At 40.9% G+C, this 27,887-nt stretch overlaps 1 protein-coding gene across 2 annotated transcripts; it reads right to left on the reverse strand.

The window, feature by feature from the left end:
- Positions 1 to 791: 791 nt before the first annotated feature.
- On the reverse strand, positions 792 to 27,846 carry LOC138767851 (uncharacterized). Of its 2 annotated transcripts, none has more exons than XM_069945681.1 (4): positions 27,745 to 27,846; positions 7,571 to 8,133; positions 5,399 to 5,566; positions 792 to 3,508 (listed from the first exon to the last, which is right to left on the reverse strand). In XM_069945681.1, exons 2-4 carry the CDS (start codon positions 8,100 to 8,102, stop codon positions 3,291 to 3,293), a joined length of 918 nt encoding a protein of 305 aa, XP_069801782.1. In that variant the 5' UTR covers positions 8,103 to 8,133; positions 27,745 to 27,846; the 3' UTR covers positions 792 to 3,290. The 2 variants fall into 2 exon arrangements, with proteins under 2 accessions (XP_069801782.1, XP_069801781.1); XM_069945680.1 differs by lacking the exon at positions 27,745 to 27,846 and adding an exon at positions 27,498 to 27,736.
- Between the last annotated feature and the right edge of the window lie 41 nt (positions 27,847 to 27,887).

Below are 27,887 nucleotides of genomic sequence, written 5' to 3' on the forward strand. Positions count from 1 at the left end.
AATATGTTTACACATCAGGATGTCATGGCCATCTTTTGTTAATGACGGCCACAAATAATGATCATGATTGTAGGACATCTCTTTAAAGGCTGTCCGGAAAGACAGCCATGAAATCTTGATTTGTGAACATATTTTTAAAGAGGTTGTCCAGGGAAAATTAACTTTCCTCTATCCACAGAGGAACAATTGGACTGGAGCCTGCGTGAGTCGCTCTCATCTCTAGTAATGTTTGGTCCTCATTCTCAATCTGATTGCCAACAGGTGTGCAAGTTTGACATCAGTATGTTTAATCAAAGTGGGATACAAGACCGTGGGGGAGATTTATCAAACATGGTGTAAAGTGAAACTGGCTCAGTTGCCCCTAGCAACCAATCAGATTCCACCTTTCATTTTCTAAAGAGTCTGTGAGGAATGAAAGGTGGAATCTGATTGGTTGCTAGGGGCAACTGAGGCAGTTTCACTTTACACCATGTTTGATAAACCTCCCTCCATATGTAGGAAAAAATAGAAGCAAGTAACAAACTTTCTCCTCCATCTTAAGTATATGTCAATAAATGTCAGGTATTTAACATTATCAACTTCTCCAGCCGCTGGGAGTAAAATGCTGAGCGTTCGGGTTTGTTGCCAAACCTAAACAGTTCGGAAACTCCACTCAACACTACTCCTAAATGCTCTGTGAAGAACTCCTTCATACAGCACATGTAGGACACCTTTTGTTGCTGATTTAGAAAAGAAAAGGTGTTACAGACATTTAGTTAAACCACAATGAGTAAAAATCACCCAGCCACATAAATGGTTGAAGCTATTTATTTATAAAAATTAAAGTGTCTGCTTTGATCTTGTAGAAAGATTGTTCATAAAAGAGAAACAATAAACTGTATATATCTGTGAAGAACTTAAACATTGTAAGGCAGCTGATATATATTGCATCTTTATCAAGAATATAAGTTTAAAAAGCAATAAGGTAAAAATAAAAAGAAGCAAATGAAAAAACATTAGAAAGGAATTCATTAAAGAAAAAAAGGAAACTGGTAAAAAAAATTTCAATCTTTTCTTCTTTTACTACTCTCTTTTCTCTTCTCCTTTTAAGTCTCCTTTTTTAGTGACTTGATATTTTGGATTTATGGCCTGCCTGTGAAGGGTAATAGATTGTTAGGAGAGTTTTGCCCTTTTGTTGTTTGTTGAAAATCTGTAGCATTTTATATTATTTCTGTGTTTTATTGTTTATGTTCTTACTAAGCAACTACACTATCCAATGTAAACTTGAACTGTTCTGCTGGGACTATTTGTCTTTAAATATGGCTTAATATTTGCCCTTTTCAGCATATTTGAGTTGTGTATTCTTAAAAACTAAACAAAACTTTTTGGAAAACCAAAAATAATATTTTTGAGCACTAAAAAAATATTTTTTTGCAGGTTTTTTTTTCCAGTGAAAAGTGTTCTTATATTAAAGTGTTGTTTAAACACAGTAAAAAGAATATCAAACATTAACAAACATAAACAAAAATATATGTCTTAAAAAAATTATTTACTTTCATTTGTTCATGAACCCAGAATGCTTAGCTATTAAACAAACATTGTTTTATGACATTTGTGGGATTTATGAATTTGTGTGTTGAATCTGTAATTTTTGCCAGGGATAATAAATAAAGGGGTATATAGTAATACTTGTAGGGCTCATCAAGTTCACCTCTCTGCTCTAAAAGCAGTGGTCTGACTGATGTATATCTATTTGTAGTAAACATATTTACATATATTACACAGTATATAAAATAAGCAGGGGAAATTATATTCTACATCTTTGCAATTTACTTAATTAATTTTTTTGCCTAGGGTTTCCATGACAGATTCACTTTAAGAGCAGAGTGATGGTCGGTTTACGAAGACAACGAGCTGTCAACAATGGGAGGAAAAGAACGGCATATCAGGAGAAGGAGGCAAGTTTCCTAAATGATTTTATTTGCAAAGGTTTTAACCTTGTAGGGCTTGTCAAGATTAACTATAATAGTTGATATGGAAATACACCTTTAGGCTATGTTCACACTACGTAAAAGTACGCCCGTTGTTGCCATCGAAAACAGTGGCCGTACTTTGTACGGTGTGGAACACTGCCTTATCGTATACGCTCCGGCCAGGGTCCCTTATGGCGCCACAAAGAACTGACATGTCAGTTTTCTTAGGCCACAATTCAGTGAATTGCGGCCGCAGAAGGACCTGTCAGTTCACACAATGAAGTGAGCGGCTCCGGCCGCAAGCTTCAGTGTGTGCTGTGTTTTGATGCGCATCAGAATACTGCGGTCGGAAAGATCATCCGGATCATCCGGAATGATCTTTGCAGAGACCGGCCATTTTGTGACCCGGCCGGTCTCTCCCGTAGTGTGCACATAGCCTTAGGGTGCGTTAACACGTACAGTATATGCAGCAGATTTGATGGCGCAGATTTGAATCTGCTGCAGGTCTGCAGCAGATCCGCAGCAGATTTGATGGCCCAGATTCAAGAACATGTTATAAGATCAAAATGAACGATTTCTCGCTCGTCGTTTGTTTGTTCGCTGCGTTTACAAGTACGATTATCGTTCGAATTCGATCGTTATCGTGCGAATTTGAACGATAATCGTTTCGTGTAAACACAGCATTACTTTGCATTGAATCTGCAACTTCAAATCTGTGCCATAACAACCTGTGGCTGCTGCTCAAACAAAGGGCCAGGCTCAGCTGTACCTATGTTCTGGCCATTAATGTAAACTATATAACTAAACTGTGATTGTGGGCAGAGTGGCTCATATTTTTTTTTTTTTTTACTACACTTGAAAAATTACTTATTATGCACTATTAATGTTTTTGTGTTATAATTTTTTACTGCTTAAATATTTAGAAGCTAAATAATATTTGCAGGAAAAAATTAATTGGAAATAGGCATCTTATTCAGTTATTGTACATATGTAAATAAGGCACTTATGAGCTTACATTTAGTAAACACCAGTTTAAGTTTGTGATAAGATATTTTAAATGTAATGAGAAGAATGTATTTCTGAAAAATAAGGCACGTTCAAAGAAATTTGATAAGACAATAAAAGCAGACAGAGCACCACTGCCTGAACATTAGACAGAGAGAGAACCTGATAATAGACAAATAGGCATACATTGAAGGTATTGTCTAAAAAAGAATAGGTTAAATCTAGTAAGGGTTCATAAAACCAGTGTTTATAAAACAAAACAACTTATAAAAGCAATTCATAGAACTTATGAAATAGGAACATTTGGTTTCATCAGCTTTACTAGATCTAAAGTCAAACATTTCTTCTTAGGGAACCATTATTTGCTGGATCTGTCTCCTTATCACCAGGTAAGAACTCAAGTCTAAATTGGCCTGGTCTGCTACTGAATGAGACATAGTCATGCTGAGCGTCATCTTCCTCTAAAACGGTCATGTTGGGATTATAGATCCGAGGTGCATCGTATAGTCCTCCAGAAATCACAAGGGTATCATCAGGTGGAGAATATCCCTCTGAAAATACAGATCAATAGAAAAGTAAGCAAGCTTTGTTTATATGAAAACTATCACTATTTAATACACTATATATATAGGTATACCCTGTTTCCTCTGAAAATAAGTGTGTCATATATAAATTTTTGTTCCTTAAGATGCGCTAGGTCTTATTTTCAGTAGATTATTTTTTTCATGAAAAAGAATTCACAATTATTTTTGAACAAAAAAAAATGAACATTTGTTATATATTGTACAGTCTGGAGACTGTAACAATCTCCCGCAGCAGTTCCTGGAACACTTCTACAGCAAGGATGGTATTCTAGCTTCCGGCCACCAGGGGGAGCTCATCGCCACACATTCAGAATGGCAGAATGGGATAGTGTGCAGCTTTACATCTGGAGGTAGGGCACAACGGGGATGGTGGAAGGTGATGGGCCTCTTGATGCTTTGCCTGAACATTTAGAAGTTACGGAAGGGAACATCAGGGTTGGCAGCAAGTGACAGCCTTCATGTCCTGCATGCAGTTGCTCTGCAATGGATGTTGAAAATAGGGGACAAAAAGGGGCTAAAAGAATCACAGCTACATGCCCTGGTGTTCTGTTTGATGGGCATGCTTCCAAACAAAAACTAGGTCTTACTTTCAGTGGAGGCCTCATATTTAGCAATTCAGCAATACCTCTATGTCTTATTTTCATTGGATGTCTTATTTTTGGGGAAAATGTTAGCTGGAACTATCTCACAATTCAAAGTAATATATTTTGTAATGTTCACAGATTTTTTGCTGTGTTTAAAAGGAACTTGTCATTTCTTTAATGCTGCCTAATCTGTGAGTCATCAGGTCGGTCCCTAAAGACTTTTGCCACCACACCAGTCATAATTTATGGATCTTTCTCCATACCTAAACAAAGAGAAATTCATTAGTAAATGCTGGTGGGTTGGGAAGAATCCTCTGAAGGCTACCTTGATGAATCATGATTCAGGCAGCATAAAAGTGGGGAAAAGTTCTCTTTAAGGGATATCCCACTCAAACATAACTTTTCAGATGTATCTGCCCGTAGTGAGACTAACAATTCCTTCCATACTTGTTATTATCTATTCAGTCTCCTTTACCCAATTCTGATCCTGCTTCTTTCTGCTGAAGACACAAAAAACTGTGTATGAGCTGTTCTCTCATCTCTCCCTCCTCCCTTCCGAGACGGCTGATGTAAACAAAACAAAAGCAAAATTTGGCAGCACCTTAATGCCTATGTTCACACTGTAGGTTGCATGCTGCATGTGGCTAAAATACAAACAAAAAATGTGCAACAGCAACATACAGGTGCAAGAGCTTACCGTATATACTCCCCCCCCCCCCCCCCGTCATAAACACGATAAAAACAAGTCCCGTTTTGCCACTTTGTAGCTTCTTTGTAATCACAGTGAGTTCATAAACAACTTGACCTTAGGTTAACCCTCCCAGCATTAAAAAGAAGCTACAGAGTTGCAGATAAAGCCTGCCAGGGACTTCTTTACATCTCCCCTGAAGGGAGGGGCGAGGAGGGGGAGTTGGAGAGAAAAGCTCACACACAGTTTTTTGTGTCTTTAGCAGAATGCAGCAGCTAAGATCTGGGAGGAGATTGAATAGATAATAACAAGTATGGAATTAATTGTTAATGCATAGAGACTGCAGTACCGGCCGGGATGATCCGTTCCGTGACCCGGCCAGGTCTCTTACGATGTGTGAACATAGCCTTACTCTGTAGACTACTGACAAATTTGTAGAAACCTGGAGGGGAATTTTTTATGAAAACACTACTTCGGCAAAGTGGAACAAATGCAATGTGTTAATTTATATTATACATTGCTCTGGTGTGTTCTTCATATTATTTTTAAGTATTGGGCTATTTGTATTCAACTGCAAGCTTTTACCTGATTCATACACATTTTCATGGAGTGGATGGTGAGAGTACTGAGATCTTTGCTTTCTATATTTGTTGAAACAGAAGGCTAGCATTGTCAATAGTACCACAACTAAGACGGTGCCAAAGATGGATGTCAAGATGGTCTCAGAGTATTTCATACCATTTCCCATTGTATCTATAAAAAAAAAAAAATTGGAAAAAAAATGCAAATAATTATAGGTGTTGAAGATTAGATATAAGCGAACCAGGCCAAGGTTCGTGTTTGCAAGAACTCGAACCATCGGCATTTGACTCTCGAAGTCTTCCTGTCCGGTGGGGAAGGTGGAGACAGCCTGAGTCCCACCTGGAAAACAGGAACACAGCCTAAGGCTATGTTCACACTACGTAAGTACTGTAGTGGTTGTTGATCACGGCCGTGATCACTACGGTACTTATGTAGTGCTGCAGGCACATAGTATACACTCCGGCCAGGATCCCTAGCGGCGCCTCAAGAAACTGACATGGCGCAGAAAACCCTGTCCACATAATGGAGCATACGGCTCCAGCAGCACGCTTCATTGTGTACAGCGGGGAATTCGGATGCGGGTGCGCACAGATGCGCCCACATCCGAATTCAGCAGCGGTAAACATCATCCTCCCAGTACTGCAGTACCGGCCGGGATGATCTACTCAGACACCGTCCGTTCCTGTGACCCAGCCGGGTGAGAACATGGCCTAAGTCATAGACTGTATCCCTGTTTTCCAGGCGGGTCTCCACCTTCCCCATGGAACGAAAAGAAAGTGGGAGTCAAATGCTGATGGTTCAGGTTTGTACGAACCCAAACTTCAGCCTGGTTCGCTCATCTCTATTGAAGATGAAAGTACTTTTCTCTTGTTATTGCATTTATATGAAATCCTATTCAATGAATCTATCACATGGCATATTTGGACAAGACAAAAAAGGAACTAAGACAAAATTTATTAAAGAAAAATTACCTACAGTTATAATGTACCAAACAATAACCTAAAAAAGGAAATAAATAACATATTGCCTCAAAACAGCACATATTATTCCAGCCAGAAAATGGACATTAGTCTATGCTGCTGAATTAACATCTTCCAGCACCATGCTATAGGAGGGCACAGGTGGGAACAGCATGATGCTGGGATAAAAGTAAGGCCAAGGGATGCCTGGGATAAACATATACCTATCCTAAGATAATAAGAAAGAAAATACTAAAAGGGCCAGGTGGGCTTTTCTTGCTGCCAATCTTCTGTGTTTCTATGTTTGTTCTATGCTGTATGGGGCCCATGGTACTCTTAATCCACCCCTGAGTGAGAGCATTATAAATAAAGTGGGTTCAAGAACGTGGACTGAATTGGATGAGAACAAGACGTGACCTTGGACACGAATGGAGCCAAGGGTAAAAGCCAGAAGAATAACTGGAACCATGAGAACAATCGCATGGTTGACATAGAAGCCATATTCATAAACAAGGTATGGCCAGGATCGGGGCCAGAAAGGTTTTGAATCTTGCAAAAATGAGAGCAAGGAAAGCCTAAGAACCTCATTTAACTGGCAAGACATTAGTGGCTGAATTTCCTTTACATAGCCCTTCAATTGCCTAGCAATGTGAACCCAGCAAATTAGGTGAAAATAAGAACTGTGGCAGGATCCTAGATGATGGCCAAGGCCCAAAATAGGACCGGAGGATTTGGTTGCCTAACATTCAGATGGGACCACTGCCTCTAGTTAAATCAGCACTGGAAAAGGGTGAAGTGAGTACAGTAATCTGACACTGATTTTCAGTGAGTCTCATGATACCGTTGTGCCTAGAACTATGCTAATCAGCTGGGTGTGGGGCATGTGATGAATCTAAGTTATAGCTTTAGGCTCCCCTACCTGCTGTTATTTGTTCTCGCTGCAATTTCACAGTTAGGGTGGGTTCACACTGCGTTTTTGCAATCCACTTAACGGATAAATTTTTTTAAACGGAATTTTTTTATAATGGAAGTCAATGGAGAAAGGGATCAAAACGGATGCATCAGTTTTTTGCAATCCGTTTTTCATCAGTTTTTTTGCAAAAAACGGATTGCAAAAACGGATTGCAAAAACGCAGTGTGAACCCAGCCTTAAAAAAATAAAAAAAAACATCAGCTCAGATTTCAAACATTTTGATAAAACATTTGGAGAACATACCTGGCACTGAAGTTGCATTTGCTTCCGAGGGAAATGTTATTGTAGTATTACCCTGAAGAGTTGAACTTTCTTGGGTTGGAAGAACGGGTATTGTGGTGTTTTTTCCATTAGCTGTGCTGCTCATATGTCCTGTCTCCGATGCAGATGGAAGCAGAGTTGTGGTACGAGTGACTGTGCCGTTCTCATGTTCTGTCTCTGGTACAGTAACGGATGTATTTAAAGTTGCAGAAGCCAAGGTAGTTGACCCATCTACAGAACTGTTCTTCACTGGTGCCGATGGAGTTACCGGTGACGGCGTAGTGGAGTGCACAACTGTGGTGCTGTCATTATTAAATGTTGTATTCAATACAGGAGAAAGTGTCGTTTCTGCTACCGTGGATGCTGATGAGTTAGTAAGCACATTCTCTTTGCTTGTTGAAGCTGCAGCATGGCCCTCAGTCGCAGTTACCCCAGTTGTTGTGGCTTTAACATTCCAAAATACATATGTGCAAATAATGATTGAAAAAAGTGCAGATGTTGTTCCTGAATACATTATAACTGCTGCGTGTCAGCTCTCCGAATGACTGGAAATAAATGCACAGAAAAAGAATTTCTGATTAGTACTTGTATAATCTAATAGTGAAAGTGCTAAATATATCTACAATTGTAACACTATGAAGATATAATGCATAGAATTTGGTACTCCACTTCTCTCTGTAAAAACTCAGTAAAACTCAGTTTGTTACATATAGTTACATACAGTGGCATAGCTACCATAGAAGCAGACCATGCAACTACTACTGGGCCTGTGTGGCAGGGAGGCCCGGACTGCAATCAGCAAAATGTGGCCTGCCTTGATGGTACAAGCTACAGCACTTCAGGGTGCTGACTGCATCTTAGAGCAGCTTACAGAAGCACCCCCCCTCCCCGTTCAGGGGTTTCGACTCAACAAGGACAATCCTTTATCCCTCCCACACACCCCAGGGACAGCATCTCAGAAGGGCTGGCTCGCATACTCCCTGCCCGAGCCATCACAGCATCTCAGGGCAAGTCTTGCAGTGACTCCAATAGCACTGCACAATCCTCCCCCCATGGTACTCCCCCATGGTACTCCCCCAGACTCGTATACTCCTATTTACTTGGCCTGGTGTAGTCCCCCTCTATTTGTTCTCCCAGCTGGGTGAGCTGGGAGAACAAAGTAAAGCCGGGGGACTGCACCAGCCAATATGAGTGGGAATTGGGCGGTGGGGAGCAGGGGCCCGTACAGGATTCATGGGGCCCAATGAATCCTAGCTACACCCCTGGTTATATAGTACGGTTGAAATAAGACACATGTCCATCAAATTCAACCAATGGAAGATGGATGGATGAAGGAGTGGGGGTGGGAAACCACACACATAACCATCTGCATACACAGGAACATTATTTTGTTCTAGAAGATATCTAAGCCTGTTTTGAAGCCCTCCACTGTTTTTGCCATGTTCAGCTTGGACTGTTCCACAGACTCACAGTTCTCATTGTAAAGAAGGGTTGACCCGTAACCTTTTATTTTTAGGAGGAAGCAGTGCTCCGTTGTACTTTGAGGGGGTTTTACCTGAAACAGCTTTTCACCATATATTTGTACAGCCATTTATATACCTTAATAAGTTAATCATACCTCCATATCTCTCCCCAAGACTAAACAAATGTAATTATTTTAACTTTTCCTGCTTCAGAGCATCCTTTTTATGAACTGGTGCCCAGAACTAAACAGCTTACTCCAAGTAATCCATCTGGATCATATTCCACTGCATCTTTTCATCACAATGAGTTTTTCAAGGTTTTAAAGGGGAACTCCAGGTAGAGGTTAAAAAAAATGAAACTTCTGCAGAAGCATAAAGCATTATTTACCTATCTATCCTAGTTTTTAAACTACCAAAAATCCATTTGTTTTGGGGGGTTTTGTTCTGTATTGTGTTTCTGTACTTGCTGGTTTAGCAGTTCCCGGAATGCAGTACTGGAATGCAATGCTTTCCCTCAGCTGTTCATCACAGTCCTCCACCCTGCCCATTCCCCGCCCAAATCTGTTGCAGAACATCTAGGCTGTGTTCACACATTGCAGTTTTACTGTGTTACTGAATTATTTGCAGTATTTTATCATTTCATTGTGGTCCCACTCACACAGCACGCTGTATTCTCTACCTTTAACACCACACAGCATCACTGTTACTACCTGTAACACCACACAGCACACTGTATTCTCTACCTGTAACACCACACAGCACACTGTATTCTCTACCTGTAACAACACACAGCACCCTGTATTCTCTACCTGTAACACCGCACAGCACACTGTATTCTCTACCTGTAACACCACACAGCAGGCTGTATTCTCTACCTGTAACACCACACAGCACACTGTATTCTCTACCTGTAACACCACACAGCACACTGTATTCTCTACCTGTAACACCACACAACACGCTGTATTCTCTACCTGTAACACCACACAGCACGCTGTATTCTCTACCTGTAACATCACACAGCACACTGTATTCTCTACCTGTAACACCACACAGCACACTGTATTCTCTATCTGTAACACCACACAGCACTGTATTTTCTACCTGTAACACCACATAGCACGCTGTATTCTCTACCTGTAACACCACACAGCACACTGTATTCTCTATCTGTAACACCACACAGCACTGTATTTTCTACCTGTAACACCACATAGCACGCTGTATTCTCTACATGTAACACCACACAGCACACTGTATTCTCTACCTGTAACACCACACAGCGCACTGTATTCTCTACCTGTAACACCACACAACACGCTGTATTCTCTACCTGTAACACCACACAGCACGCTGTATTCTCTACCTGTAACATCACACAGCACACTGTATTCTTTACCTGTAACACCACACAGCACACTGTATTCTCTACCTGTAACACCACACAGCACACTGTATTCTCTACCTGTAACACCACACAGCACACTGTATTCTCTACCTGTAACACCACACAGCACGCTGTATTCTCTATCTGTAATACCACTCAGCACTGTATTTTCTACCTGTAACACCACACAGCACACTGTATTCTCTACCTGTAACACCACACAGCACACTGTATTCTCTATCTGTAACACCACACAGAACACTGTATTCTCTATCTGTAACACCACATAGCACACTGTTACTACCTGTAATGCTGATATTGGAATAAAGTAAAGAACTTTTTGAAAGAAATTTTTTTTCTTTTCATTTTAACGCACATATTATGATCAAGCATCTTTTATCTTTGAAGTTGAGCCCGACAATAAGGAGTTTATCCGATATTATCCTACATGGGATATAATGTTTGTGCCTTGTTTTTTGTCCAGGTGGGATTGGCAGTGCCGGCTCTGGTCTTCTCTACCGTTTAGCATCATTTACTTGTTACTGTATCATTTTTGTGAATACTGCAATGAAACTCCAACATGTGTGAACACAGCCCTAATTTCACTGCAGACTTTTGCACAATCAGTGAAATTGCAGCAGCTGCTTCTGGCGTGTCACTGATAGTGAATCACTCAGGGGATTGGGGGATCCAAAGAAAGCCTCCTGTGACATCATGCCTTGGCCCCTGTCTGCATCATCAGCCTGTGCTCAGCAAACACACACAATGTGAGACAGAGGCATGGAAGATTTGTCTCCTAAGGTGGGAGAGTAGTGGGAGCAGGAGACAATGTGAATTGGCATAGAGGCCATGTTTCTTCACTTCCTGGATTTCTATCAGCTACCAGTGTGGCAGAACTGTACAGATACGGTAATACATTTTATAGACACATCTATATAACTTTTAATGTACTTTTAATAGAAAACAAATTTTCCTTATGTGCAGTTCCCCTGTAATGTCCATAAAACTACTCCATTATCCTACAGTTTTACCAATGACTGATGAAATTTTGTTTGGGAGATCTTGGTAAGTGTGTGGTTCACACTGCTAAGAATAACTGACACAAGCACAAACATATCTATCCCAAGGTTTTACATTGTTTTGGGCTATGTTCAGTGGTCCAGCACTGCTGTCACTTAAACGGCAGCCTCAAATAAAGATTTGTTGTTTCTTTAATGCTTTTTTCTAAACTTGGAGAAGAATAAGAAAAGTGGGCATGGTCTCCATTTGTGAAAGTTTTTGGGAAAACAACAAATATTTTAAGGCTATGTTCATACAATGTCCTTTTTTGATAATGACAGCAGTATATAATGATCATGATCATTATTACAGACAGCATTATAAAATAACATTTATTATTTTTAAAATAACTGCCTTTATTCACCTAAAAAGATGTTGTGTGAACATAGCCTTAAAAGTACCCAAATTACTAATTAAGAGTAAATATGTTAATTTTACTATAAAATTATTAGAAATTCAAATACATACAATAGAGTTTGGTATTATTATTATTATTATTATTATTATTATTTAGCATTAACATATTCTGCAGTATTTTACAATTCTGAGAGTACATGTACAGATAAAAATCCACCTCTGCAGGATTATACACTAGTCAATTAAACAAGATTAGTGCCTTCATTTAGTTTTCAATTCGTCACAGGAGATATAGGAAGGAAAAAAGAAAACCTTCAAACAATTTTATAAACAGTAAGTAATACAGTATGATGTCTTTCTACGTTGTAAAATTTTTATAGTAATATAGTACTAAGTTTAAACACTAGGGGTCATCTAAGAGTCACAAGTCACACTGAGTAAGGTCAGCAAAAATCCAGTCATGTAACAATGTAACATACAGTTTAGGAAAATGAAGTAGAAAAGGCAATGCCCTGTAAACATATAAAAAATGTAAAAATGTATAGCTTTTATAAATTTATAAATCTGATAGCTAATTACTAATCATAAAATCAATTGTTCATTAATAACAAAAATATTAAAACATATACATGTCTGTTTTCTGACTTCTCTCAGAGTGTTGTGTTGGTGACTTGTGTTTCTGAAAATTGTTCTTCATATGATTGCAGGTGGTCGCTAGTAATTAAATATTTTATTACAGAATCCGTCTGTGGTGCAACCATAACCCCTACACAACAAGCCCGCTGCCTTGGGGTTATAGTTGACTCAGATCTGTCCTTCACTCCTCATATTAAATCTCTTTCATACTCCTGTAATTTGTATCTAAAAAACATCTCTAAAATCCGTCCCTTCCTTACTGTCGAATCTGCTAAAACTCTTATTGTCGCTCTGATTCATTCCCGCCTAGACTACTGCAACTCCTTACTAATCGGCCTTCCTTCCTCTAAACTCTCCTCTCTCCAGTCCATTCTCAATGCAGTGGCCAGGCTCATCTCCATGTCCAGCCGCTACACCGATGCCTCCCCCCTGTACCAGTCACTACATTGGCTCCCAATTAAACACAGAATACAATACAAAGTCCTCCTGCTCACCCACAAGGCTCTCCACAGTGCTGCACCTCTCTATATCTCCTCCCTCATCTCTGTCTACCACCCTACCCATGCCTTACGCTTTTTTAATGACTTATGACTAACATCCATCTTATCCCCACCTCTCACTCCCGTGTCCAGGACTTCACCCGAGCTGCACCAGTTCTATGGAATGCATTAACCAAGACTGTCAGACTCACCTCCAATACCCAAAGCTTCAAACGTGCCCTCAAAACTCATCTGTTCAAGCAGGCTTACCAGGTTCCCTAATTTTCACTGCTACCCTCAAACCCAACACCCCCCCACACACACACCTCCAACACACACACACACACACCTCCACCACACACACACACACACACACACACACACACACACACACCTCAACCACGCACACACACACCTCCACCACGCACACACACATACATATACACACACCAAGCATTTAAGCACTTAGACCTGTGCATGCAGGTATTGGCTGGTGACAGGTTCAGCCATCCTTACCTGCACTGCCTTATTTATATAGATGGCCGGACCATAAGAACAATGAAGCACTTTGCCCCTCTACCATTTTGTCTCAAACCCCCTCCTAGTAGTATGTAAGCTGATGTATGCCAGCAGGGACCTCACTCCTCATGTATGGATAATTATATGTATATCTCTGTAATGTCTATTTTTTGTCTATGTATGTACCCCCAGAATTGTAAAGTGCTGCGGAATCTGTTGGCGCTATATAAATAAAAATTATTATTATTATTAATCCCAAACAAAATAATACTTCCATTACCAAACAGGTCAAGTAAGGGTTTTCATCCAGCTAGGTCGTCAACGAAAGAGTCAGCACGGTACCAGGGATGATATAGTAATCATAATCAGATGGGCAAGGGATCAGGGCAGGTGGCTTCCGAGACAGGTCAGGTAATCAAATTCAGCAATAGGAGAGGAAAATGGTACAGAAGTGGGTAGGGCAGGAAGCGTAAACTGAGGAACAGGCTCGATACACAGGATATCACAGAATACATCATTGCTAGAAACACAGATCCAACAATGCTTAGGCAAAGTTGTACTACTCTTACAGTAAAGAATCTCCTTGTGCGTTGGTGTAGTTATTTTTTTATCCTGTAGACATGGATGATACCGCATTTTTTTTTAATTAAGTAAATAACCCTAATTGTGATATCTGTACACAATATTCTATGTGTGCTCTAATGATTTGAGCAATGGTAAAACTACTTCTCATGTGCATCTATGCCCCATTTGATGCTCCCATGATTTTTATTTACCTTGGCAGCAGCTGGTTCTATGACCTTTTGTATATGGATCCCAGACTGCTGGCACCTGCTATCACTATTGTACAGTAATGTAAAGCATTGGCTTCTAGTAATAGAAACCTGGCTCTAGTGCAATCTTGGTCACTCACCAGCTTCACAAGAAGATCAGGTTTAAGAACTGAGGTTGGTAAGCTTTTTTCCCTCCAAAGCTGTATTGCTTAATTATACACTCATTTGCACTAATTATGGGAACTGCACATATAGTGCTATTTCACTCAATTTAGTAGATCAGACAGGCTTCCATTTCTCTAAAAAAAAAAGGTGACATCACGACCCGGTCTATACCTGAAGGGGCCAGCAGGGGGTTCAGCATATGTAGAAATTACGTGTAAAAAATAACAGGGCCCTTTCTGTACTTTTGGCACAAATTTGTGTGATACAAATACTGATGTAAACTGGTCACAGTAACCAATCACAGCACAGCTTTTATATTTTTTTTATTTTTCACATTATTTGATTAGTTCTTGGCCACTCTTTTCAAAAATCCCATAAAATGGTTTAAGTGGGCAAGTGGACAATTCCCGTATCTAGGGATCACCCTAACCTACCTCATTATGTCCCTGGTGTCAGTTAATTGTAAATCTCTGGTCATACTCTAAACTCCCATTGTCATGGGTTGGGTGCATATCCACTGTGAAAATGATGGTCATGCCTAAGATATTGTTTTTTCTACGGAATCTCCCTGTAACCTTTCCCCAATCACTAATAACCTGTTTGCTTAGAATTATCATGGGTTTTGTGTGGAAAGGCCAAAGGGCTAGAGTTAAAGCTAATGTATTATGTAGGCCCCTAGCTGAAGGTGGGCTGGGTTGTCCCTCGGTGAAACACTATTATTACTAGATCAAACCAAGCAGTGGATTCTTGAGGCTCCTTCTAAACACTGAGTGAACATTGAAGCTCATCTTACTTGTTCCTGTCCCCTTGCACATCTATTTTGTCTGCTCTACTGCCAGACCATACTAGGTTGCCTAGAATAAATAGGGCCTCTCCCACAGTCAAGGCTGTGTTACAGATGTGGAGTAAGGCAGACCCTCAATTAAGATTGCTCCCGCCCAAGTTTCTCAAACTACTATTAGCAGTTATACGACATCATATACCCGATTCAAATTTTAGGGCATGTATAATGCAAGGAATAGATACCTTGGGTCATTTATACAGTAGTAACCAAGTAAAAGCTTTCTCACAAATCTCTCAAGTTCCAGTTATCTTCTGGAGAGTTTTTTTCCAATACTTACAGTTGAGACATTTTGTGAGTAATTTGCATATTAATACTCCCCCTCCTGTCTTTATGTGAAAAGTTTTTCTATGACCCCCAAGAAACTGATGAAGGTTAATTCAATGGCCTATAAATCTATGATGGACTGCTCCAACAACTCTCTGGCATGTGTTTCTAAGTGGGGATCGGAACAGGTTACTACATTTACCTTTAATTTACATTAAAATACCCTACTCTGTATCTAAATGTGTATCTTATTTGGAAGCTTCGAGGAAGCTGAGGTTTAGGTGGTATTACACACCTTATCGTCTCTCAAACATTTTCCCAGGGGCCTTCCACATCTGTTGCAGGTGTCAGGCCTACGTTGGATCTCTACAGCATATTTGGTGGACTTGCCCACTGGTAGCTAAATTGTGGCAGTCTATTTTTGACAAACTTATCTCCAAAATTATTGAGTATAACCCCCCCCCTGGAATCACGGGCTGGTTCTTCTGTTGTTAGGACTCGAGGAGCTACAAATATCGTATCAAACAATAGTATTCCTTATCCTAGTTTCCAGCAACAATAAAATTGCACAACATTGATAGTCGATTAATCTCCCATTGCTTTCTGAAATCATACATACTGTTCAACACAATTGTATTATGGAACACATGATAGGAGGTGGGAGCAGTACCAATGACCAGGGGCTCACAACTAAATGGGACAAATGGCTAACGTTTCAAGGTTATTCATTTACCTGATGTACAGCTGTGATTAGGACTACAGTTTGTTTCTCAATGATTGTGCTTAAAGGGGTTGTCCAGCGAAAATCTTTTTCTTTCAAATCACCTGCTTTCAGAAAGTTATATAGATTTGTTATTTACTTCTATTAAAAAAAAGTTCATCTTACTATACTTATTAGCTCCTATATGTCATGCAGGAAATCCTGTTTTATTTTCAGTCTGGCACAGTGCTCTCTGCTGACATCTCAGGACAGGAACTGTCCAGAACAGGAGAGGTTTTCTATGGGGATTCATTGAAAACCGAGACAAAGTTCCTGTCTCAGCCACAGATGTCAGCAGAGAGCAGTGTCAGACTGAAAATAAAACATAATTTCCTGCATGACATACAGCAGCTAATAAGTATAGGAAGATTTGAGATTTTTTTAAAGTAAATTACAGATCTCTTTAACTTTCTGACACCAGCTGATTTGAAAGAAAAAGATTTTCGCTGGACAACCCCTTTAATAATTTAGATGAGTACTAACCCCCGCTGCTTTACCTTGTGTTTATGTATTGATTTTTTCTTTCTTCCCTGTACAGGACAAGTTATGTTTATTCCTTGTTCATATTTTTGGATGTTGAGTTGTATAACTCTTGGTTACTGTATGGTAATCCCTGATATTTTTGTGAATGAGGTGCGTTCTCTCTGGCCGGAATGTAATCAAACTTGCTTTACCTAACAATGCTATTGTCCTAGCTATAAATATAAATGGAGGTAGATGTTATGGTATGTACCTTTATGAGTCCTTTTACAGCTATGCGAGCTACTAATGTTTGCTTGTCAGGGAGAACACACTACATGTTGCTTCAACTGTTTGCGCTGAGACTAATGGTGTGTTTAGACAGAGAGATTTTCTGACAGATTATTGAAGCCAGGAACAGACTATAAACACTGAACAGGTCATAATTAAAAGACTTGAGATTTCTCCTCTTTTCAAATCCGTTTCTGGCTTTGGCTTCAAAAATCAGATAAATCTCTCTGTCTAAACACATCATAAGGCTGCACTTTAGACTGGGCAGGGACCATCCACTTTCTTTCTGAAATCAAAATTTTTTGATCAACACATGAATTGATCATTTAATAGATTCCATCATATCACCATCCTGTTACGAAATGTGCTTAGTATATGGGGTACATCTAGGTAGGTCTTATATGTACCAATAGTGAAACTCTTCTTGCTAGTTTTTACAGACATTGCGAGGAAACTTGTCATGGCCAAAAAGTGGTATGAAGGTTCTAAAATATGCAGTTTTATACGTTATATATGTCAGTTTCGCAAAAAGTGGACAGGTGGGGGTTCGGCCCTTCGACCACCCAGCGGATTAACAGAAATGTGAATTGTCTCTAATACATTTGGAATTTTGAGAGATTATTTACAACTTCAATTACTGAATAGCATGGGAGAAAATGTGGGTTAATCATTAGCAGAATTACGTTCAGCAGGTTGGCACTTAACCCACTCAGCATTGCTTGTAAAAGAGATAAAACTTTGTTGTTGCTAACTATTTTTTAAAAGTTATCACAGCATTAAAAGGCCTATGAATATGTACACTGAATGTATTCTTCTCATTTCTGAAGAAATTAGTCTTATTGGCTGTAACCAGTAGCAGTAGAATATAGTGTATATCAATAACAGTATTTAAAAGGGGTTATCCAGGATTAGAAAAACATGGCTGCTTTCTTCTAGAAAGAGCGCCACTTTTGTCCTCAGTTTGGTTGTGGTATTGCAGCTCCATTGAGGGGAATGGAGCTGAACTGTAATACCACACACAACCTGAGGCTGTTTTTGGAAGAAATGAGCTATATTGTTTTCTAATACTGGATAATCCCTTAAACGTTATTGCAAATGCTATATATTAATGTATACTCTATTTGTTACCCTTTTTAGCATTTTAACTGCTCCTTATACTCAATATAAGTCATGGCCCTTGTATAGTATTTACAATGTCAGACAAAATTAGCAAGCTCCCTGCTCGCAAGAGCCTACAATTCATATCAAGGTGCTTGGTTTGCGTAATGCCCCAAAGGTAAAAGCTGCATGGTTTGCATAATGGGCGAGCCATCGTATATAAATAGGATGTGGATAAGCTAGGGAAAGGGCCCTATTACACGGGACGATTATTGTGTGGGAAATGTTATATTGTTCGAATTCAAACGATAATCGCCCAGTGTCATTGCAGGCAATAATCGAAAAATTGTTTGCGTGTTGATCGTTCATTTAGATCTAATCCTAAAATCATTGTTAAGTGTTCGCTGTAATTCCACATTTTTTTACTAATCGTTCAGTGTTATATGCTGCGTTTAAACGGAACGATTATCGCTCAAATTTTCGCAATAACGATCGCATTTGAGCGTCGTTCGTCGTTCGCTAAAAATCATTAATCGTTTGATTGGGCGAATTATCGTTCCGTGTAAACCCAGCATAATTGCACATCGTTCCTTCTTTTGCTGGGATCAGATGGAGTTAACAATTGTAGTAGCAATCATTGTAACGATTGTAACTAATGGTGCATTAACACAGACAGATATTTCTGACAGATCTTTAAAGCCAAAGCCAGGAACAGACTATAAACAGGGATCAAGTCATAAAGGAAAGACTGGGATCTATCCTCTTTTCAAATATATTCCTGGCTTTGGCTTTCAAAATCTGTCAGATAAATCTCTCTGCGTAAACGCACCCTAACGGTCCATTTACACAGAAAGATTATCTGACAGATTATCTGCCAAAGATTTGAAGCCAAAGCCAGAAACAGACTATAAACAGAGATCAGGTCATAAAGGAAAGCCTGAGATTTCTCCTCTTTTCAAATCCATTCCTGGCTTTAGCTTCAGATCTTTGGCAGATAATCTGTCCAATAATCTCTTTGTACAAATGGACCCTAATATGGTGAACCATTTTCCGGTTAAAGCGACTATGTACCCACAATCTGACCCCCCCAAACCATTTGTACCTTTGGATAGCTGCTTTTAATCCAAGATCTGTCCTGGGGTCCGTTCAGCTGGGGATGCAGTTATTGTCATAAAAACAATTTTTAATCTTGCAGCGCTGTGTCTAATGGCCGTGGCTAATGGTGCGTTTACAGTTACCGATAATTCGCCCGAACTTATGATTAACGATGTCGGAGTAACGATTTTTTTTTCATAACGAGCAGCGTTTAGATGGTACGATATATCGTACGGAAAATTCGTTTTGCGATCGTTTTGTGAACGCTTAAGACTATCTCACACATTGGTTAAATCGGCGAACGACTGTTCACACGGAACGATTTGCGAATTTTTTTGTGAACGACAAACGACGATTTGATAACATGTTGAAAATTCAAAATGAGCGATGTATCGTTCGTCGTTTGATCGCTTGCTGCGTTTACACGTACGGTTATCGTTCAAATTCGATCGTTATCGCGCAAATTCGTACAATAATCGTTACGTGTAAACGCACCATTATATTTGTATATGCATTAGGCTGGCACACCCTCTCTGTCCTTCTTCCCCACCCTCCTCATCATTAGGAATGATCCAGGAACATTTACTGTTTGAGCTTTGCACAGGTGTAATAATGATCCAGCCCATGTTCATTATGCACACAGGTGGGGAATAGGAAGCAATCTGCCTGGAGTATTCCTAATGCTGAGGAGGGTGGGGAGGAAGGACAGAGAGGGTGTGCCAGCCTAATGCATATACAAATGTAACCCCGACCATTAGACACAGCGCTGCAAGATTAAAAGTTGTTTTTATGACAATAACTGCATCCCCTGCCGAACGGACCCCAGGACAGATCTGGACACCACAAAAAACGCAGCTACTTTCATGCGAGTTTTGTGCAAGTTTAGTGCAATAAATACGCAGCGATACGGTACGCGTGAAGGCCCCTTTAAAGTGACTGTACCACCAGGCCCAGGCTAAAGCACTGGAGGCGGGCCGACCCACCCTTAGTGGGAAGAAACTCCAGCCCCTCCATGACGTGACTCCATTAGAATCAATGGAACCCTATCATAGAGGGGCTAGGGTTTCCTCCCACTAAGGGTGGGTCAGCCCGCCTCAAGTGCTCTGCCTGGTGGTACAGTCACTTTAAGGGTTAAGGTTATCTGAGATGTGTTCCAATCATGGTTGAAACTACACTCCCATTTCTTCCCCAATAGCTGTGCAAATACAGAAACACAGCCTCATGGTGCGTTTACACAGGCAGATTTATCTGACCAATTTTGGAAGCCAAAGTCAGGAATGGACTTGAAAAGACAGGGAATCTCAGTCTTTCCTTTATGACCTGCACCCTGTTTATAGTCTGTTCCTGGCTTTGGCTTTAAAAATCTGTCAGATAAATCTCTCTGTGTAAACGTACCATTAAACAGTGGGTGTTGGAAATGATTGTGAGTGTTTTAGGTGTTACATTCCAGAGCATTGGTGTAGTGTGAGCTAACAAGGAAGGTCAGGATGAGCAATGCTTGTGTTTACCCCCCAAATACTGTTTGAATTTGTAGAATTTCGAAGAAGACAATGTTAAAATACAATGTAAGGCTATGTTTGCACGCAGTATGTTTGGTCAGTATTTTGCCACCAAAAGGAGTAGATTGAAAACACAGAAAGGCTCTGTTCACACACTGTTGAAATTGAGTGGATGGCCGCCATTTAAAGCCAAATAATTGCCGTTATTTTAAAACAACGGCTGCTGTTTTAAAATTACGTTAATTATTTGCCATTAAATGACAGCCATCCACTCAGTTTCAACAGTGTGTGAAAAAAGCCTTTCTGTGTTTTCAATCCGCGCATTTTGGTTAGAAAATACTAAGCAAAAATACTGTGTGAGAACATAGACTAAAAATGCAACACTAATATACCATTGGACCACTGTAGATCTGATATCTGTAATAATATTAGTCTAAATTTTTTATTATGTTGTGACCAGTCATTTTGAGTAGTTCCTTATGCAATACATGTAGCTTAGAGAGCTCTTCTATTTCAGTCACATTGAGTGTGACACTATAACAACTGGCAGCAGATAGTTGCATCAGAGTCAGAGTGACAGATGTACACACCAAGCAATATCCCTAGAGAACACAGGAAAATATCAGGACACATTTACATTGGGTCTATTATTAAAACAATGGATAATCACAGATGTTCTGTTCCTGTATTGTTTAGTAATGAAATTTTACATAGGTAATTAAAGGGGAACTATCAGCAGGTTCAAAAATCCAACCTGATGATATATCCCTAGTAAACGGGAGACAGGTATGTCTCTTACCTTCCTCCTCGGCGCCGTTTCGGTGCACTTAGTCGTGTGCTCCACACTCTGGTAAGACTATTAGGAATACGGGGCAACCGTTAGGAGCACTGCCAGCCCCCATAGTACCAATCCACTCATTATCATTAGAAGGGGTGGGCAGTGAGCTATGGGGGTGGGCAGTGTTCCTAACGGGTGCCCCACTGCTCCTAATGGTCTCACCAGACAGTGGAGCAAATGACTAAGTGCGCCGAGGACTAATGACACGAGGAGAAAGGTAAGAGACATATCTTCCTCCTTAGCATCTCCTGTGCAGTTGGGACATATCAGCAGGTAATGGTGGTTTTACACGGAACGATTTATCGTTCGAATTTGCACGATAATGGTCGAATTCGAACGATAATCGTACGTGTAAACGCGGCGAACGATCAAGCGACGAGCGAGAAATCGTTCATTTTGATCTTTCAACAACTTCTCAAATCGTCGTTGATCGTTCGCAAAAAATTCGCAGATCATTCCATGTAAACAGTCTCTCAACGATTTCACCTATGTATGAGATAGGCTTAAGCGATCGCAAAACGATTTTTCCGTACGATGTATCGTTCCGTGTAAACGCTGATCGTTATGAAAAGAACATTGTTTATTCTAAATCGTTAATCGTGCGAATTATCGCTCTGTGTAAAAGTACCATTAGTAGTTCAAAACCACCTGCCACCAATGACTACAATCAATGGCAATCACTGTATCTAAACAGATATATTATCCAATATTGGTGGTTCAGAGGTCTGATTGGGAACCCCCACAATGCAGTCATGGCAGTCCAAGGATTTCTCTGTGTCAGATCTGCTAGTACAGGCAGCAGCTGTTATAATGCTAGAAATATTTTGTCTTGGGAAAGAATCCATGGGGGGCATTCATCAATGGTCTTGTCATGTGCTTTTTGTGCCTAAATGTCGAAACATTTTTGAGCAATCAAAAAAGTCACAAATTTTTGCACAGTCTGCCTCCTAAGTTTAAAATGTGTGTAAAAACAAAAAAATATATTTATAGCTTCTCTTACTGGCACTGCTACTTATTGTGTGCAACTTTTACATTTTTGCACAGTTTTTTTCTTCAAATCTATATATAAGAATATACATTGCAGCAGATATACTGTGCAGCAGATATAGATCAGAGTAGGGGATCAGAAACTGTAGGGCTTAGATAGCTCTGCAGTTCTTGACTCAAAGGTCGGTGGTAGCAGGAGGGAAAGAACCGCCACCGCTATTGTGTTATATCACAGATATTCAAACTTAAAGGGAACCTGTCCCCCGGCATTCCGGCACAGAGCCCTCCCGACCCCCGGTGGAGCCCCGGATACTTAGCCTTTGCTTGAAGTCCCGCTCCTGGACCCACTCCCGGGATGGAGATATCGACGCCGGCAGCCATTGCATGCACACACCAGAGATGAGTCCGTTGGACTCATCTCTGGTAATTAGCATACAGCCCATGCTCAGCTTCGGGCACCGATATTTCCGTCCGGGCACCGGATCCAGGAGCGGGACTTCCAGCAAAGGGTAAGTATCTGGGGCTCCATTGGGGGATCGGGCGGGCTCTGCGCCGGAATCCCGGGTGACAGGTCCTCTTTAAGCTTTCAGCTGTTATGATTAGTGACTTCTTGTCAGTGAACCTGACCTTTGTCTTGAACACAACCTACATTTTATTACACCTTTCCAAACAGTTGACTTTGCTTTTATTATATAAGTAGCAGAGAGCTCACCCTAAGATGGTGACTGTAATAGAAAACACATCCACTTAAGGGCAAAGTTCTTTTCTCTCTTTCTCTATGTAATAAATATATGAATCGGAAAAAGCTGCCATTAAAAACTACATGACACTATGTTGACAAAAAATTAAAAGGTTCAAAAACTGCAACAATAAAAAGGAAATGAAGAAAATTCTTTGGCCGAAAATTGTCTTGTTTACCAAGGGGTTAAATGTTATTCACAGAGAGATGTTTTACTATGCAGATTTGTAGGCATCTCATGAATATACCACATGATAGTCATGTGCAGGATGCATGAGCGATTTTGCATATCAGGGCCTTAGGCTAAAGCAAGTATCTACAGCTCTATGCTCTTTGTGCCAAACCAATCCGTAGAACTCCATGTCTCCAGCATTTGGGTGTTCTTTTGGCAAATGCTGTGCTAGTATGCATCAGCTATCCTGTTATCATACTGTCTAGGAGAAAATGTAATCTCTCTCTCTCTATATATTGTTTTACAGTGGAATCGAAAGAGATAATAATGAATGACGAGTGCGTCATAAAGACGTGTGAAGACTTACAGGCCATTCATGCTCCACTGGGACTTAGAAGAACGGTTATGCAAAGTAGTTCTAATGTGGTGCCTGCTCGACCGGTCCCTTGCTAGATGGTACTGTGTGACGCCACTACTGTGGTGGTTGGTCGGTGGAGTATAGATCAGCCAGATGGTATATTGTTGTGACGCCAATGCTGAGTCAGCACACAGGTATAGAGCACACCTGCTTTTAGTTTTTGGAGGCTGGCTATACCCTTTTCCCAATGATCGGTGACATGATGAGCTGTGATAGGTCCCTTGGGCACTTATCACGGTGGTTCGAAGTGGAGTTATGACCCACCCGGACTATCGGTACTGCCACCCACAGAAAGGGGAGATGACCCAAGGATGATGTAACTGCTGTGTAGGTGCTTGTGCAATAACCACTGAAGAAGTAGAATAAATAAACTCTTCTTTACTGAAGGAATAGTTAAGCATACAAGCAGACAATAGACCTTGGACTTGATTAGACTAGATCTGCGCTGAGAACTGTAGAGGTAGAACAGTAGTGCTGACTTGGTTGCGTGCAAAGAAGGTAGAGTTAGTTCAGAGTAGAAGAGAGGAGTTTGTCTTGAGAGTTCAGAGTAGTAGAGAGGAACAGGTCATGAGGGTCCCAACCGAAAGTAGTACTGTGCTCTGCTGGAACTTTAGAAGAAATAGAAGAATACTTGAGAGAAGAATACTTGTGACCGTGTTTCGACCTTTGTCGCTATGCCACCTTTTGCCCTGCAGTGTCGGGGAACCCGTCCTAACAAGGTGACACAAGCCCCAGTCCTAGTTACCTGAGTTGAGCAAAGTGTCCAAGCATTTCCAGGAGACTCTGGTCTGTGTGTCTTGCCTCTACGAAATCCAGAGAACTCCCTAAGTGTGAGTCTATACTTCCTCTCCCCATGTGGCAACTTTCTACAGGGTGTGTAACAACCTCTGTGAGTGGTGAAGAGTATAGAGATAGGTGAAAGGGAAGAATAGCTCCCATTGGTGCGCAGATCACAAACGAACAGTAACCCTTTGTTCACTACAGCTGTGCAATATACAGTATATACATGAATACACTGACATCTAGTGGCAAAACTGATACATGAATTCATTACCACTTTACTTTGAGTACAGGCCTTTGCGAGGGGTGTCTAAAGTAGTAACACCCGTGATGGGACACTACACACACCACCTTTTTTGATGGTTTTCTCTTAAAGTTAGGGTCCTATTACACAGCCTGATTACTGAGCAATTAGACGAGACGACTATGGGGTAGCAGGGCTGCATGGACATAGTTAGCAATGTCCATGCAGTCCTTTCCTTTAGTGTAAAATAATAAAGTATTTACTTACCTTACCATGTTCCCTGATGTCCTCGGACCTTCTCTGGTCTCTGCAGCTCTGCCTTCTGTTCCCGTTTCTGCATTGACAGGTCGCTCAGCCAATCACTGGCTGCAGTCTTATTTCGGCCAGTGATTTGCTGAGCAGCCTGTCAGCACAGAGACTGGACCAGAAGGGAAGAGAAGGCAGAGCTACAGCTGCAGAGACCGGAGAAGACCCGAGGACACCAGGGAACGTGGTAAGGTAAGTAAATACTTTATTATTTTATACTACAATCATCAGCCGTCAGCCACACATCACTATTACACCTAGCAATGCGCGCCCAAAGATTTTAGGTCTGGATCTAAAAAGCAATCGGCCAATGAACGTTTTATCTGCTGATCGTTGGCTTGATTTGTCTGATTATAGCTCTCTGTAATAGGACCCTTATGGTACTTTTACACGGAGCGATAATTCGCCCGATCGCACCATTAACGATTTTGAATGAAAGATATTTTTTTATAACGATCAGCGTTTAGACGGAACGATACATCGTACGGAAAAATCGGTTTGCGATCGTTTAATCTCACACATAGGTGAAATCATTGAAAGACTGTTTACACTGAACGATCTGCAAATTTTTTGCGAACGATCAACGATGATTTGAGAACATGTTGAAAGATCAAAATGAATGATTTCTCGCTCGTCGCTTGATCGTTCGCTGCGTTTACACGTACAATTATCGTTCAAATTCGATCGTTATCGTGCAAATTCGAACGATAAATCGTTCCGGTGTAAAAGGACCATTAGTTTTCACTTTAACTAGGAGTCTTAGAACATGACTAGGCATATTCCAAGAGGAAAATATCTCCAAAAGGGTATGTGCACACTGAGCAATTCTAGCGGAATTCTGCCCGAATTCCGCCATAAAAAGCGGACGGAATCCGCGTGGAATTCCGCCCGTGTAAATGCAACATTGCTCCTTCTATAGAGAATAATGGGATTTCCGACTGCCCGTGCACACAGAGTAAATTTCCGTCCGGAATTCCGAACGGATTCCGCGCAGAATCCGCATTCCGCCCAAAGAATGTACATGTCAATTCTTTGGGCGGATTCCGCTAGAGGAATCCTATAGAAGTCAATGGGGTTTGAAGTCTCCTGGTAATTCCGCTTGCATTCCGCTTGATTTCCGCGCGGATTCTGCTCATATTCCGCTCAAATTTCGCTTAAATTCTGCCAGAGCAGAATAGGCGAGGAATTTCAAGCAGAAATCTTTCAGCTACAATTCTTTAAGAATTGCTCAGTGTGCACATAACCAAAGGCAGGAATCTCCATCTCCGGACAGCTGTTTAAGGGTTGTTTTAGGGACCTTATCAGTGCAGAGCAGGGTGTTGGCTGGCTAGTGAGGGGCCCATTGTCCCGGGACCAAAGGGAAATTCCACACTCCAGCTCAAAAAATCCATAAAGGTTTTGTGATGTTTTATGACTGTGCGCTCTGCCGCAGTTGAAATGTAACACCATTCACTAACGTTAGGTGTGATGTTGCACGATTCTTTGTGTTGCACAACCCTAGCCTTATTGTGGTTATGCTTGGGCCAAAAAACGTAAGTAGCAGTGAGAACATTTTTAAACTTTATGCTACTTGTATATAGACTTTCATCACAATATGTTTGTACAGATCCATCCATTACCGCAATTTTTGTGGTACCAGCAGAGATGCAGGTGGCTGCCAACGTCCGCAAGCTGGGCCGAGCTGCGGAATCCGCCGTGGGGGATACTTGTGGGTTATATAGTGTGCACATACCCTAACAGCTCTATTTTAGATCAGAAGGAGCGTCACACCCACTGATATCTACGCAGCCTTACATGGCACTCATTACAGGGGTTATCCAATGCTATAAAAACATGGCCACATTCTTTCAGAGAAAACACGACAGTTCAGGTGCGGTTTGCAATTAAGCTCCATTCACTTTAATGGAACTGAGCAGCAAAACCCTGCCCAAGCTGGAGAAGAGTGGGGCTGACTCAGGAAGAAAGTGGCCATGTCTTTGTAGCGCTGGATAACCTGATATATAGCCTCTACTCATAAGTTCGTAATGAATCTTGAAAAAAATCTGAACAAGTGGGCTTGTAAGGGCATGCTAACCTTGACACCCAATGTAACGTAGCCAGGTGCCATAGCAGTTACATGTGCTGTAACATCTGTAATCAACCTATGGTCGTAGGTACAATCATTGTACGGTATATAGGCAGTGACTGTGCTGAGATTGCTGGGTGATCTTATAAAACCAGAGACAGACAGATTAAATACACTGACATACACTCAATAGGTGGGTGGACATGTCTTACCTGGGAGATCGTGGCGTAGGGTCACCTTAGCATGTATTCTGCTAGAGTCTCAGTCTGGAGGTGAGACAAGGAAGGCTGCTACTTTGTAACGCAGTTAAAATACTTCTCACTTCCGGGTGTGATACAGGGACTCTCGGGATCGCCTTTGTTTGAGGACTTGAAGTTCTCTGCTATGTTTCCCCCCTCTATATATCTCTAGTTAAAAGTTTGAAGACGACTCGTAAGGAAAGCCGATGACATGTCGTACCTGGAGGCAGCTGTTCTGGGTCACAACAGGTTTTGTGTTTGTCGAAAGCCTTTGTAATAATCTCCCCGGAGGGCTGAATGAGCCGTAGTACTATCTCTATGGAAACCACTGAAAGTTTAACCAGTGCTTAGAGATTACAGAGG

This window comes from Dendropsophus ebraccatus, chromosome 11 (genome assembly GCF_027789765.1).
Source record: "Dendropsophus ebraccatus isolate aDenEbr1 chromosome 11, aDenEbr1.pat, whole genome shotgun sequence".
Taxonomy (NCBI): domain Eukaryota; kingdom Metazoa; phylum Chordata; class Amphibia; order Anura; family Hylidae; genus Dendropsophus; species Dendropsophus ebraccatus.